This window comes from Alosa sapidissima, chromosome 4 (assembly GCF_018492685.1).
Source record: "Alosa sapidissima isolate fAloSap1 chromosome 4, fAloSap1.pri, whole genome shotgun sequence".
Classification (NCBI taxonomy): Eukaryota; Metazoa; Chordata; class Actinopteri; order Clupeiformes; family Clupeidae; genus Alosa; species Alosa sapidissima.
In genome coordinates, this window is record NC_055960.1 from 19,730,645 (window position 1) to 19,746,942 (window position 16,298).

At 43.4% G+C, this 16,298-nt stretch overlaps 1 protein-coding gene across 4 annotated transcripts in view; it reads left to right on the top strand.

The window, feature by feature from the left end:
• The first annotated feature begins 4,243 nt into the window (after positions 1–4,243).
• The window catches only part of epha8 (eph receptor A8), a 66,566-nt gene continuing 54,511 nt past the window's right edge, over positions 4,244–16,298 (top strand). For 3 of the 4 annotated variants that reach the window (XM_042090290.1, XM_042090292.1, XM_042090293.1), the window contains exon 1: positions 4,245–4,578. In XM_042090290.1, the coding sequence (XP_041946224.1) occupies positions 4,491–4,578 (88 nt within the window). In that variant the 5' untranslated portion in view covers positions 4,245–4,490. Of the gene's footprint in view, positions 4,579–16,298 lie in introns of all 4 variants that reach the window. The other variant, XM_042090291.1, reaches the window with a different exon arrangement.

Below are 16,298 nucleotides of genomic sequence, written 5' to 3' on the forward strand. Positions count from 1 at the left end.
CAAATTACATCATCTCTGTGTCCGCAACAAAGAGAGAGCGAGAGAGAGAGAGAGAGAGAGTAAAAGGTAGTAGATCCGTCATGAACAAATGGAACATGCAGACCATGTTGGGCGAGTGAATAAAGTGAAGCCTGTTATGCTAAATGACTGTGTCATCGCCACTCTATATTTAGCTGAGGCACAATGGCCGACTTCTGCCTAGTGACCCTGCCATCTGCCATCACGCAGAGACACAAAATGGCAACCCAGAGGTAGCCAGGCAGGTAATTCAAGGTTACTGCCAGCCAACTGCTTCCCTCTGACCCCCGTCACGCACAGATACACTCCCAGCACAGTCGTTCCGAATGGTCCCTTTCCATCTCCCCACCACCTCAGGGCACTGCCGCACCTCTCGTGGGGTAGTCGCACGCCCCCGTGTTGGGTGGCGACTCGCTCACCACCGCCATGAGGAAACAACACGTTCTGGGATCCAGGAGGGTGACGAAACGAGAGCCAACCACACGACTGGTGCGAACAAGCCAATCTGTACGGCGGGTCGCTCAGTGTCTCCCTCCATACAGCCTGAGTTGCAATAATGTCTCTGCTTTTCAACTGCCTCTATCCACCTCTCGAAATTCCTTTAAAGTATCAAAAGGTCCAGCTGTCGGAGACTAGATGCAGTTTTTGACATGAAAGGTTTTGCAAGATGGAGGGAAGCTGTTATTACTAGAAACGCTAAATGGGACATATCCAGTCCCGTATAGCATAAGGATGCACAGGCAATGCCTCAGCCCTCTGACAGTGATGATAGGGGAGGCCGAGAGAAGCATAGCCACGCATGACTACATGTAATGGCTGTGTAATACAACTATAGAGCTCGGTGCTCAGTTCAGATGTCCAGAGTCCATTTTGCCGCCCACATCTACTTGTTTTTCAAGCCTTGCTAAAGCTTTTCTCCTTATAGTCTGTGATTGCTGATTACTTCACCTCTCTGTGTTGTAGATAATCTTTGAATCTGTGGAAATTACAGCCAAGCACAGATCACTCAAAACAAAGATGTCTAATTCAGACAGACAGATGAAATGCCCCTGATTATAATGAGTGTGTGTGTGTCTGTGTATGGTTGAATGTCTGAGTGTGTGTGGGAATGGGACTGTATGTGTGTGTGTGTGTGTGTGCGTATGTTTGTGTGTGTGTGTGTGTGTGTGTGTGTGTGTGTGTGTGTGCGTGCGTGCGTGCATTCCATATGTGTGTTAAGAGCCATAGCAGACATATGTCTCGTCCTGATTATGAGCCGTCTCTGCTTCCTCCCGCACGCACACCCACCAGCTCTCAATGAGGCATCACATCCCATTCTCCTCACAGAGAGGCTGAGACGGAACAGATACGCTGGTGTTTTTGTTTGAGCCGCCAGCAGGCGAAAACTTTGAAGGGGGGGGGGGGGGGGGAATCCGAGTGAAGGAGGTGTCATCACCGCTGGCTGTGTCGGTCGCACACAGGAGAGAGGTACAAGCTCTGAACGTCACGCTCCTTTCTCTCGGGGATTAGCTCCTAAAGAGCCGAGGGAAGAGCTCCCGGATTCAAACACAAGCCCATCTCCACCCCCGGCCAACCTTTTCTATTTTCCTCTAAACACCAAAGCTGTAACTACAAGCAGGGAGAAAGAGTTGGAAAATGATGCCATTGTTGCGATAAATGTCCAGAGATGCAATGAAGGAATTAAGTGATGCATGATATTGGCAACAACTCCGAATTCCAAATCACTACCTAACAGTCAGGGATGCAACAGACAGGAGTGTTTAAAATCTGTCTAGAAAGTTCTGAAGTAGTTTCTTCAAAGGCCCTGAAGTTTAGACCTGTTGTCAAGCCATAGGAATCATGGATTAGGCTCAATCAGTGCTTGGTGAGGTTTCCTGAATTCTCGCTTCGAAAGAACAGTCGGCTCAGAAGATTCTCTCATATTTCAACGAAATCTCATTATCTGAAAATGTCATTTCAGTATGTGAACACATTAATTAGGCACTTCAAGAATCTGGTGTCATTTTAGCAATTGAGATAAGCAGTGCTATCTAATAGCATTAGACCATGTGATCAATTCAACTTAAACACACTCTATCAGTGACATTTTTCTTTCATTTTTCTTTCTTCTGTTTTGCTGGAGGCTACTAATTACCTTCCGTTAATTTACAGCAAATTGCAACATGTAACATTTTGCTGCTCAGATATTAGAATTTTATTATTAAAGCATCTTATGCTGTTATTAAAATGGCCTTTATGCAGATAGGAACTGTGTGTCTATGAAGTCTTTGTTTTAAATTAAGAGCCCACCATATATAATGATGAAAACATGCTCAGTGCTGCAGTGCATTAAACTGGTCACAGGCCCCAGCTCTCGTGCAACATCCAACGTCCCAGACATGTGGTCATTATTAGTGTCTAAGCTCAGACCTTGGTGCCGTGCTTACCTCCACACTTTTAGCCTCTTTGCCGCACAAACAGCACGCATCTGCGGGGGGAGCTGGACAGAGGTGGAGGAGGGTGGTGGTAGGGGGGGGGGGGGGTGTCGGAGGGGCAGTGGATCACACAGAATCTCCCCTGTGTGCCCGCCTCGCCTCGCCTCGTGCTCAGAAGGCCCTGTCCCTCTTTTGGCCGTTCCTCTTTCTGGCCCTCTGTGTTTGGCTGTGACCAGCTGCTCCGAGGCTCGGCTGAGGAAGCCCTGTGTGTGAGCGAGAATGAGAGCGAGAGAGGGGTGCTTTTCTCCGTCGCCTCGCTCTCCCCCATCAGTACATTTCCATCCTCCTTTTCTCTAATTGTCCAGTGGCCTCTAAAAGCAGAGACTTATTGTGTGTGATTGATTTTAGTGTTCACTTACCAAATCCTTCCTGTTGCTGCCAGTAATTTCAAAGTTATTATGGGTTTTGTTTATCAGTTTCTTTGATTAAACTGCTACAGTTTATCAGGGCTAAAACTAAGTACTGACATTGAAAAATCTTTACACATTTACAGACCATGCTGTTAGCAGTCCTACTGCCAATGTGCCAGGACAAGGCGTTCACATACTTGGCTTGACTGACGCAAATGATTCTGTTTAGCTCTGTGATGGGAAGGAATTCAATTTACAAACATCTCATTCATGCAAAAGTGTCGGCCTTGGTAGATAGACAGGGTTTAAAAAATAGTAATAAAAAAGCCTTTATGATAATTGTGCTGATTTCAGCCTAGATTCATTTACATTTTTATAAGCATTTTAAAAAATATTTCGTCTGATGAGCCCATACATTAAGTGCTGCGTTTCTCTCGTCACACAGCAGCGCCGACCATTCTCTTATCAACATGTTAAAAAGCTACTGAAGTGTGCATTGACTGAACAAGTCACTGTTTGAAGCCGATGCCAAGTAAATGAGGGATCAATTGTGCATTGTTTGTCCTTGAAGAAGTGTGATAAGACACAGGACAATCTCTCTTTGGAGATTCCTGACCAAACTGAATGTTGTGGGGCCACAAGCACTTTGAGGATAAATGGATATCGCCAAGCAACAGGCATTTATATACAGTACCCTTGCCGATCAAGCAGCATTTAATCTAACACCACTTATTAAAATGACCTGTGATATTGCATACTTGCAAGTATAAATGTCCTATTTGTTGTCATTTCAGAGGAAGGATAATGAAATGCCTTTTATGCTAATGCATATGCATATTTGAAAAAAAAAATACACAACACATTGCTCAGTAACAATATGCAACTTTAGAGTAAATCTCTTAGAAAGATTGTATCTAAATCTTTGTTGTTAAATGCAAATAATATATGAGTCTTTATATGTCTTTATGTTATTTATAACAATTGCTCTGATTAGCAACATTTAGCTGAATTTAAATGAGTCTATTATGTTTATCTATTCCATGTGTTGAAAAGGTTTTGTGATTGTATTGATGTCCTTGAATCTGCACAGTTTTTATATGCATTATAATGCTTTTTTCCCCCAAACACATCTTTACACACTCTTAGGCTGGATTTATCATACTTTTGTATGTCTTCCATTCAGCCTGGTGAGATGAGTGAAAGGAGTGAAGAGAAAAAGAGAGGAGGAGAGGAGTGAGAGATGGAGAGAGGAGGAGAGGAGGGTGGAGAGCTTGCAGAAGGTGTGGCTGGAGGGTGCCTTTGCTCAGAGCCAGTGCCAGTGTGTCTTCGCTCTAATTGGCCACGGGCATGTGATAGACAGGCAGCCGCATCCCACCCCCTTCCCCGCGCCGCTCCTGGTGGTGTTGCATGTGGCCAAGTGCAGCAGGCAGTTTGTGAAGTCGGTCGCGGAGTGCTGCGAATTCCTGCTCGAGCCGCCACCACTCTGCAACACTGGCAAAGAGAAAACCTGAGGAGAGAAGGAGCGAGTGAGAGGGAGAGAGAGAGAGAGAGAGCGTGAGTGAGTGGGGGAAGGAGTGAGTGAGCGTGTGAGAGGGAGAGAGATAGAGAGAGAGAGAGACTCACTGTGCGCCGGGTCCACATTTGCACGATGGCTTCGGATCCGGGGCTGCTGCTGCTCTTACTGTGGACTATATCTCTCCAGGTTCAGGGCTCCAAAGACACAAACAGCAATGAAGGTAAGTGTGTGAGAGTCCGCTTGGTGCTCTACTAAAGATGTGCCGCGCTCATCTCCTCTTGTCTCCTCATGCCTACAGCTGGGACTGATGTGGAAGGGTTTAGTTGGAATGTCAGGTGTGTGAAATTGAGTGCAACTTGTATACACACATGCATGTTCGTGCACACACACAAACACACAAACACACATACACACGCGCACGCGTGCATGTACTGTACAGACTTACTTTCAGAATCGGGGAGCTGTCAAACAATTCCAGCTCTGTCTTCTTCTGTTCAGGCAGTTTTGATGTGAGAGGAAGGGTGTTTGAGTTTAAGTCAGTTCATAGTCTCCATCCACAGAGAGACACATGCTCATTTGTGTGTGTGTCTCTATGTGTCTGTGTGTGTGTGTGTGTCTGTCTGTCTGTGTGTGCGTGAGTGTGTGTGTTTATGTGTATTCACATGTGTGTGTGTGTGTGTGTGTGTGTGTGTGTGTGTCTGAAAGTTCATCCCGGAGCAGCGCGTGCTCCAGGGGACACTTCTGGGGCTTGTGTGAGAGGGTGTGTGTGTGCATGTGTGTGTGTGTGTGTGTGTGTGTGTGCGTGCAGAGGGCTGCCTGCTCTGAGACTGCCTGCACGCAAAGCTGCTTCGGCGGCAAGAGAGGCAATCCGCTGCCGTGCGTGCTGACAGTCACCTCTACTCTGCTCTCTCAGCCAAAGCACACAGGACAGGGACAGGGATAGGGACAAGGACAGGGACAGGGACAGGGACAGGCAAGGTGAAGCAGCACCTGTGTGCTTTACTTATGTGTTTTTTTCTTCTCTCTTTCTCTGTGTGTGTGTGTGTGTGTGTGTGTGTGTGTGTGTGTGTGTGTGTGTGTGTGTGTGTGTGAAGGTGTGTGTGTGCGTGTGCAGGGAATTGTGTTTTATTGATGTGTCAGTATGCATATGGTTCCATATACAGTATGCATACATTGCTACGGTTAGAATAGTTGCTAATTGTTCTCATTCTTATGAGACGGTGCTGGTAATGTGCACTTGTGCACTCCTTTATTCTATTGCAGGGGCTCAGTGGAAAATCACTTTCTATGTTTGGTAAAATGACTTGGCCCTCTTACGGTTGGATGCCTTGTTTTGTGAAATCCACAAAATGCATTTCATAGCCCGTTGCTTCAAGGGACCAGCCCGCGTGCTGTTTACTTTTGCGAGAGAGCCAGGACAGACGACAGGTTTTCACCTCGGCTGCTGTCCCGCAGGACGTTTGTTTCTTTACACCCAGATAAGCTTCAGCATGTGACAGGGTCTCGCGACTGTCACAGAGCGCTCCAGCCCCTGACACTGAGTGACCCAGTCTGAGCCGTCTGACGGAGTGATGGGTCTGGCTGCTGTTGTGTCTGACATAACCGTGCAGGGGGCACAGAGGCACTGGCGCCTTAATGCAGGGGCTTACCTGGGCTTCAGCCCAGGGGCCTCGACCAATGAGGGGCCTTCTAATAATAATAATGATAATCAATAATAATAAACGGCGTGTCCGTATTCGCGGCGTCATTAGCCTACTCTGGAGCTAGCCTAAATAATTGAGCACATCGTACTGCTCTACAATTACATCCATGCAGAGGCCCCCTTTGTCTTCTCCAATTCTAAAGTGTAACAAAATGTAACAAAACGTAATAAATCCCAACGGGTGTAGAGGAGCTAGAGGAGAGGCTGAAACTGACTGACAAACTTATCATATAAACTCTGGAGATAACGTGGATAGGATTGAAGCAACGATAAACGAATGACGTGGATTCCTGTAACTGTCCATGAAAACAGAAGGCATAGCAGGTAAATATCGTAGCAAATAGCCTGGAAATGAAACGGCTTTAAAAACATGTATTTCACTTGTCTCATTGGAGTGAACGCAGAACATGGGCTGTGGCACAAATAAATGAATTAGTGATCTGCATCTCCGTTCACCAACAGCTAAGTTTGTGCTAACCCATTCGCACATATAATAGTCTATGTTATGTTTTCTCCATTGTTAACGTGAGATATGTCTCCATGTAGTGTAGTGATAATGCATAAGGTAGCCATGTTCACATGAGCCAGCTTGTTCTGTAGGCTAAAAGTATTTCTGTCCCTCCCAAACTGCGTTAAAATGGTGTGTTAAGTAGACAGAATTTCAAAAAAACTCCTGGGGAACCCCCGACACGACAAACACAGGCACTTTTGAAAAGCTTTTAAACGTCCATATGTGTACCCATCTTTTAACTTAGCCTACAGCCAGTGTTGTAAAAGTTCAACGCTTGTTTTCGTGCAGTAGGCTAGCCTTTTTGATAAGCGATGTCATGGGTAGGTGGACGGGATTCGAGGGCTTTCTGTTCCTGTTTATGTAAAGTTTTTACATAGGCCGAATAATGATAGGCTACACTGCATGTTATTAACCAAAAGCGCACGCTATGTGTCGGGTCAGATCGCGGGCAGGGTATCATTTAATCATAATTAATATTTGGGGTGGGGGGGGGTTAAAAAACATATAGCCCAGGGGCCTCGGGTGGTATTAAGGCACCCCTGCACAGAGGGTGTCCTAGAGGAGGGAGAGTAGAAAAGGAAACGTCTCAGAGTGTGTCGAAGGTAAAGTGGTAAGGAGACAGACGAGAAGGTAGTTCAGATGAGGTGGCAGGTAAAGTGCAGAAGGGGGTGACTAGACAGGTGAGATGGTGTTGTAGGTAAGTGGGGGTGAGAAGGCAGGTGAGATGGTGTTGTAGGTAAGTGGGGGTGAGTAGGCAGGTGAGATGGTGTTGTAGGTAAAGGGCACCCCATGTAGAGACTGCTGCGGGGGCAATGTTCAAAAGTAGGGTTAGAGGCCAGGTGAGTAGGGTTAGAGGTCAGGTGGAATTGGTGTGTCCGTCAAAAGGAGCGCTGAATAGAGCACTCGTGCAAATGGGAGGAACTGTGGATAGGCACACAGGTGATGGGTACAACTGGCTATTTTTTCCGTCCTGACTTTTTCAGCAGACATAAAAAGGCATGTTCAACTCAGTTTGAACTGTAAATATGTCAGATTGTAAACATTATGTCAATCTTACATCAGAAGAATACACTGAACAATATTATCCATTATGATGACACCTTAGTCATGTCAACCTTGAAACTGGCAGAATATGACCTCATGTCAGGAGAAATCTATTTATTTGGCATCATTGTTACCTCAGCTTCACATCAAAATTGACATGTGCAATCATAATGACAAATTACTTAAGTACTAAGCCTTTAGAAATGCTCGCATACGTCTTAAAAGTCTTAAAAAGCAACCTGTAGTAAAATTGTCAAACCGTTGTGTATCATGAACTCAGATAAAAAGGTGAGGCTGTCTTAATTTCATTTGTCTGTTTATTGTCTTATTATGACCGCCGCGCAGCGAAGCCAGATTTTTTTTTTTTTTTCTTTTTCGCATGTCCAAATTTCCGTCAAGGATTCCCGGGACACTGTAAGACCGGGGTACACGAAACTTGGTGGGCATGTAACCCCACATGGATAGCATGGAACCATCGTTTTTCGTTTTGATCTGTAGCCCCCCCGCTGGACTGGACCCCCAGAAAGGAGGGTAGGGCAGACACAGTTTTCTGTGAATATCTCGAGAACCGTAGGGTTTAGGAGGACCATTTTTTTTGTATGTCAGCTTAAGTCATTCCATGTGCACACATGTGCATAAACAGATACACACGCACACACATACATTCACAGTAATCATACGTATGACACATACTCAGACAGTAGACATATGTACGCATGCATGCACATGCACATGCACAAACACAGGCACATACGCAGGCACACACACAAGCACGCACACACACACACACACACCCAAACACATAAACATAAACATGTACACGCACACATGCACACAAGAATTTCTCAGAATTATGAACAGGCAAGATGGGGGTGGGGTTGTATAAAATGAATTTTACATGTGAAATCTATGAACTAATCATGTTTTGGTACTTGTTGTCTAGCAGATACCAGTAAGAATTGAGTGTGGATAATGCAATTTAGTGAGACAGTTAGAATCATATAGGCCTTTCAGCGTGATTTATTTTTGTGGAAAAAATGTGCTGGACTGGGCGGCGGTCATATTTTGTACCGCTCTGTGGTACATCTAGTTTATTTAGGGGTTTATGGATGATCAAATATACAATGCATCTGAACCTTCATAGAAAGAATGTACACAAACCCCATACTTCAGTATCGCAAATCAAATAAAACTATCACATAAAGATGATATAAACAATAATAACTAAATAATTGAAAAATGTCCCCATTGATGTGCCAGAACTTTTCCTTTTTATTTGTTTAGATGCAATTTATTAACCTCACATTTTTATCACAGGCCTTAAATGATGGAATTCCATTTATGCAAAACACTCCATTACTTAAAAGAATTTGTAGTATGTTATCAATCATCTTTCAATAATCTAGATTAGTAATTGTGAAGCCTCTATTTTGAACAGCATCTGCAGCCATAGATGTCATGAAACGGAAGGATTTGATGTAATATCATGCACAGTGAGAGTTCAAAAGTTCATGTTTGGCTGTTTTTTTATTAGTCATCATGAATTAAAGATTAAAGCTGCAAATTTAATTGACCTAATAAAGTGGTGCACCACAGTTATCGGAAACATTCTGAGCTGCCCAAACTGGATGTCTAGGCTTTATCCTTCTGGGAGTTGCGGTACAAATTAATTCCTTCTTCATGCTGATTTCCAGACTGAGCGATGAATACAGTGTGCGAGTCCATATGCTTGAAATGAAAAGGAGGAAGAGGGAAATAATAACACTCTTTCAGTGCTGGTGCGATTCATTGATTAATGGCTCTGTAATAGTCGTGTTTTACCCTCGCAGAAAACACACAAAAATACATGGTCTCTTGGCCAGAAGATAAATGGCTCCTCTACCTCAGTTAACTGGCGACACAGATAAACAACCCAAGAGTAGTTTGACTGACATTGCTATTTTAAATTGTTTTATTTCATGAAACCAGTGGGCAAATAGCTTGAATTTCCATTTGTCATGGAATGTGCATGAATGATCAGCAGGGAGAGATGTTTGCAGGGCTGTATCATAAGCACAATAAATGCTTGCTTGCACCAGTTTCTCTTTTCACAGTCACACTCTTTGTTTGGTTTTTACCATATTCATTAATGTCCTCAACTATTACAACATTAACCAAAAAACAACAGCAAGAGTAATAACAGCCAGAACAACAATCATTTTCTTTTATTCCTTTTTCGTAATCGTTACCAGTTTAACTCTGTCTCAATGGGTTTCCATTTGCAACCAATGTACGTCCTCTCATATGAGTTTAACTAGAGACATAGAGGTCCTCTGGAAAAATTAGATCTGCAGCAGGGAGCTAAATGGGTGAACTGTGTGATTCAGACAGCTGATGGATCACAGGACTGTTGGATGATGCTTTAAGTTATTTTTACTGAAAAAAAGTTACTAAAAGCACAGTTTTTCTTCTCATAATTACTCATGTGTGTGTCTGTGCAGGTTGTTAGCGACTGCAATAATGACATTCACAGTGCTAATATTACACTTCAACAGTGCCTTCTGAGCTATTGACAAATCTGACGCTATCTATTTCAGTCTTGAGAAAATCAATTAGCAGCTTATTTCTTAAAATATGCCTTGATATTTATCCTTTCCTGGATTGCCAGTAAGTCTCAAGACAGACACTTTACATTGCCCAACAATGAAACCATAAGTTTGGGTAAGAATAGATAGATAGATAGATAGATAGATAGATAGATAGATAGATAGATAGAAATAAAATAGTGGAATAGCAAATCACTTGCTCACATCCAATATTTTGGTATGTATGTCATAGCTGAAGACTGGTGATGACATTTTTGATTGTGTGTAAACAGTCCCCCATTAGTGTCTGGAGTGCTCAGGGAACCGACTATGGGGCCGAGCGGGCTCCGTTGCATTAGGATCAGTGTTTCTGGAGAAACAGGCGCCATGATGAGATTGGTTCCTGCTTCCCTGAGCAAATAAATAAATAAGGAGCGATGGGCACGTTTGGGTTTTTATCTCAGTGGCGGCACCAGAACAACATGAATAATGTAGGGTCAGGAAACACATGTCATGTCTGTGGGACTGCTGTTTGGATGAGGCCTGACAGCACATATACAGTACGTTTCTGCGTTCATGCGCTCTCTTGAAGAACAGCGTGTATGCTGTTGTGTGTGGTGGGGAGAGAGAGAGAGAGAGAGAGAGAGAGAGAGAGAGGAAAAGAGGGGGAAAAGACAAAAGTGAAAGAAAACTAATCCCGTAGCAAATCCTTATCTTCCTTGGGTGAAAAAAAGTAATTATGGTGCATCATTGCAAAAAAAATAAAAAATCTCTGGTTCTCTTGAGTCTTCTTGTGCGTAGTGAGCTGTGCACATGCGTATATGTGTGGGCTAATGTGTGTGTGTGTGTGTGTGTGTGTGTGTGTGTGTGAGAGAAAGAAAGAGAGAGAGAGAAAGAGAGAGAGAGAGAGAGACCAAAGCACTTTCTTACTGGGCCCCCACTATCCCAGGGTTCAAGCGGGGTTACGTACAATTTCCCCCTCTCTGCTCTTTCCTCTTGCTCCCACTCTGTGTTCTTCCTCTGTCCTCGTCCTCCTCCTCTCTCTGTTGGAACACTCTCCCCTGCCCGCTACTGGCTCCCCCCCCCCTCTCCTCTCTTTTGCTTGACCCATCTCTCCCCCCCCCCTCTCCTCTCTTTTGCTTGACCCATCTCTCCCTCCCACTCCACCTCCTCCTCTGTCTCTTTAAAACAGCACATAAAAAACACACATTAGGAAAGAGAGCCAGAAAAATAATAGCTATAATTTAAATATAGCTCTGTGTGTGTGTTTGTGTGTGTGTGTGTGTGTGTGTGTGTGTGTGTGTGTGTGTCTGTTCATTTAAATGTAGCTCTGTGTGTGTGTGTGTGTGTGTGTGTGTGTGTGTGTGTGTGTGTGCGTGTGTCCACTTACCAATAGTGAATGATGTGAACTTCCAGCCACACGTTTTGCTAGGCATGGTGTCACTGCTCAGAGCTATATATAGCCTTGGGATTTTGACACAGAACTTTATCACAGAACATATATAAATGCATCAATACATAAACATTGGAGTTGTTTTATTCAGACCTTTCACTATGCGGAACACTAACCCAGCAGAAACTTTGTAGAAAGTTATTGGCCTATCTCAGGGCTTCTTTTTTTTTATCTCTGTGCAGTGGAATAGATGTGACCTGGTGATGGATTCCCCTCCGGCTGATTAATCTTATTCTGAGGCTCCAGGTGACCCTGAACCCTAATTAGTTGTAGCATCTTCACTCTTTTTTTTCTTCCTCTTCTTTTCTTTTTTTACCCCACGAAATTTTAGTCCACTGTGCCCCTCCGTGTCTGGCACTAATGCCAGCGTTTACCACTGACTCGGTTTCTGCTGCTGTTAGCTGTGTTTCTGAGTGTGATTTAGTGATCAGTAGACTTCCTCTGATCCACGGTGATGGATAGTCCCTCCCATTTTCATAAGGAAATAATACATTTTATGCCCCCATAATTTGCACATAAATCACAAGCCTAACGTGATTAAGAGGGGCTGAAGGTGGCAAAAAACTGAGAAGCAGGATGTTCACCTCTCTCCCATAGCAAACACATTTTCCCAGCGATATTAATATCTGCCACACACAGTCATTACTATACCAATAGCACTAACACACTCATAATGCTTAGACAAACAGCACTGAGGCTCAGCTGAGTGAGACATACAGTACATGGAAAGATCGAGAGTATGTGAGAAAGAATAAGAAAGAGAGACAGTATGTTTTTCTTTTTTTTTCTAGCAAGTTCCATACCAAATTAGATTAAATACCAAATTAGATACATTAAAAAGAGAGGGGAATGGTTTATGGGAAAAGTTGGAAAATCTATTGCATTTTCTTGCATCAGCATTCACACATTTGGTAAAAAATAGGTGCCTGTGTGATGTTACAAATGGCAGAACCCACGGTGTAATGGGTCTAATCAGGGCTGCTGGCAATGTCAGGGAAGACAGGTTGGCCGGAGAAGCTCTGACAAGGGTGTCTTCAACCCACAGCCTACTCCGACGTACTTCAATGACTAAAGTGAAAGTTAGTTGACAGTATGCTCTCATCGAGACAGTTTTATTAATTATTTCCTCAACATTTCTCCTTCACAGTGCACTTCTCACTGAGATTAAAGCTGAGAAATGCAGACACAAAAAGGGAATCTGTTAAAACCAAAAAGAAGATCTTTTGGAGGGATTGATGTATCGTTTAACACATTTTGAAATGTATCATATTAATGCTGAGATCAATTAGCATGGTAGGTGAGCCAAAAAGTTGATCACACAATGTGTAGAATTTTTATACATTAGATCATACTGTATCACAAGACAAACAGAGGAAACAAGAACCGTTAATATTTTCATTTTGGATATGAGATGCATTCCCATTGCATTGGTATGACACATGCATTCCCCCCAAGGCAGATATAGTCAAGCAGGATGACATATCATTATGATGAAGGAATCCTACCTTCACAGCCAGCTATGTTCCCTCACACTCACATTTGTTAAAATACTGAAACTTACAGTATGAGTTTCACTTGAGTGCAATTGTGAAATACAAATTTAAATTCTGATTGTTTTGTTTTTATTGCAAAAGTGAAATGTGAAATATTCCTGAATGTTATGGAATGTGATAATCCACACAAGCCATTGTTTATTTGAGTGCGGAATAAAATATTGCACTTACATATTTCTTATGTTTAATATTAAACAACCTCTCCACATCTGTGTTTCCATATCACTGTTTCCCCACGCGTCAGGCTTTATAGGGTCTTTGACTATGCCATGCTCCTCATTATTACAGTGCTGTGAACAGGGGACAAAATGTCCAAACTTGTACCTCTAATCATAAAATTGGACGCCTCTTCTTAGGTGACTCATTGAGTTACATCAGCAACTCCATGTTGAACATAGTTTGGTGCCTGTTGGTGTCCATCAACTACTGGGTCTTCACACAAAAAGAATCAAAAAGTACAGTGGAGCTGCAGTGGAGACAACACAATAGCTGCTTCCTTTGTGCTTTGGATCACACTGATATGAATGGAAAATGAAATGCCACATCACAGTAGAGGGCAAGTCAAGCTCTTATGTTACGCTGTTAAGACATCGACATATTTGTTGCATTTATTTCCTGGCGCTTGTCGCTAATCCAATCACATTTTATCAAGCGATGGCATAACAATACACGGAGTGCGGTGGCACGGTGTCAATGTCCCGACAGCTTGTAAGCCTCACATAGGCTGTGTATCAGTGCAGCCAGGCATGTTGCATCACAGCACCCCATACTGAAGAAATCACGCGACACACGGTTACACCACAAACACACATACACACACACACACGCACACACACACACGGACAGACACATGTGTATATATACACAAACATTCTCTCTCACACACATACATATACATTCTATTTTATTTATCCTGCCTGACTGCCTCTCCTTTTCCGACACACACACACACACACACACACACACATTTAATCCATTATCTGATGAGACTTTTCCATGACAGGAGCTTAGCACTGAACCAATCTATGGTAAACACCAACACAGACGGCGAAATGCGTTCCAGCGCTACAGTTCAGTGGCCTCCCCTGAATGGCAAGCAAACAATACGCCCATTTACACAGATTTATACAGATTAAAAACAGTATCTGGTGGAAATGGACTGTCAAGTGTGGAATTTATCCCTTTCATGTGCTGTGACGCTTCATTTTCGGTCTGCGGACCAAAGAGGAGCGATTGCTCTGAATGACTGCTAAATGTATTTTCCTTGAATGCCAAGGATCGCTTAACTCGGACACTCGCTTTCCATCAGATTGTCAAGTGCGTCTGTAAAAATGAAAAAGGGGACGGAATAGTGGTGCTGCCGCACCAGAACAAGTAGGAACAGGGTCCTGAAGAGAGCACTGGAAACGTGAGGAGGAACACACTAAATAAATCATCTTTTTTGTCATTAATTGATGAGAAATATAGACATTAGTCTCCAGGAGTAAAAAAAAGAAAAACAGGCACAAAGTCTGAAGCTCGAGGAACTATGAGGGGGAGAGGGGGGGTCATTTTAGTTTCCACCCTGGTCTGAGGGAGGCCGTCGCTGGCCCTGTCGGACCGAGCAAGTCAATAATTCAGTCAGTGCTGGTTGATTTATGACTGCCATTTTCTTTCCTCCGAGACTGAAGACTTTATCTGGGACAAAAACATTTTTAGGGGAAAAAATAACAAAATCAAATTAATGTGTTACATGGGTGCTTACTGAACTGATGAGATACTTAGATGGAAGGTGTTGATGAAACACTATCAATGAATCGTTGCAAGAAAATGGGAAGTCATTAGGTCTGCTCATGAAAAGACCTTTTTAGTTGTCATTAGACGTGGTGATTAGTTTTTGATAGACCTTGCTGACAAATAGAATGTTTTCTTTTTTTTATCTTCGTGCTGTTTTGGGGCTCTGATGCCAATACCCCCTGCAGCCCATGACAAATGAATCCACTGAAATTGGAACACCTCTTTTTCAAACTAGATTTTAAAAGTTGCCATTTCACCTGGATAGTGTTGCAGTGTATTTTGGGGAGTGGCAGGACACCGAGTCAGCTATTGCGTCAGTCATTAGCGCGTCCCGCACAGCCGAGCGCCCTGTGCGCAGTGAGTTGTGGCTGGCGAGTGCCCTCTCGGCGCACCTGCTTTATAAATATCTACACACCCTGCATGTGCCGTGACTTTCCGTCAGCAAACACGGCGAAGAGCGGCGCTCCAAGAGGACTGCTGCCACTGATGCACTCCGTCCCGGCTGCTCCCCCGGGAGAACTGCTACTGTGGCCTGCCAGCACTACGCTAGACACAAACACACACGCTATACGCTACGCTAAACTATGTTAGCACGCCACGCTAGCTCTACCAGTGTGCAGCCAAGCAACTGAGGTGGCACTCAGATAGTTGCTACAAGTATGTGCGGATTCAGAAGAGTACAGGGCAGGAGATGTGCCATAGAAAGAGCTGCAGTGTCAGCTTACCAACAGGTAAGGGGTCTCGAGGAGGGAGGAAGGAAGGAGTCCTCACAGTATTTGGCAGGAGAAATAGGATTGTTGTTTTGGGTATTTTCACAATCAGGGTGACGGCTTTGTTTTACAACGCCTATGAATCAAACCTTGAAATATCATGGGGGGTTTTTTAAGGGGAAAAAAAATCATGGCAACTGGCCATTGACAATTTTTAGGTACTGTACTTCCAATGTTGTGTAGGTGTGTTGGAGTGATCTGGAAAAAAAAAATGCAGTTTTTGGAATACACAAACTTTAATGGTTACGTTTTATAACTATGAAGTTCAAATTGTATCTGGACATTTGTTGGTAGCTGTTATTAGATGCATATCTGTATATATCTGCGTATATTTTCCTTTGCTAAATACAATATAATACAATACAACTATGTGACCAAAACCTGGGCTATATTAAAAATATTAACTAAAATGATGATGATTCTGTGCAAAATTGTAAGATATTACAGACTGTCCTATTTTTTCCTTAAGATGAAAATGTGACACACATTGGAGCCCCAGTATTTAGTTCATTTAATAATATGTGATCACTGACCCTGACCAATGTGACAGCTGATCTATATAATGAC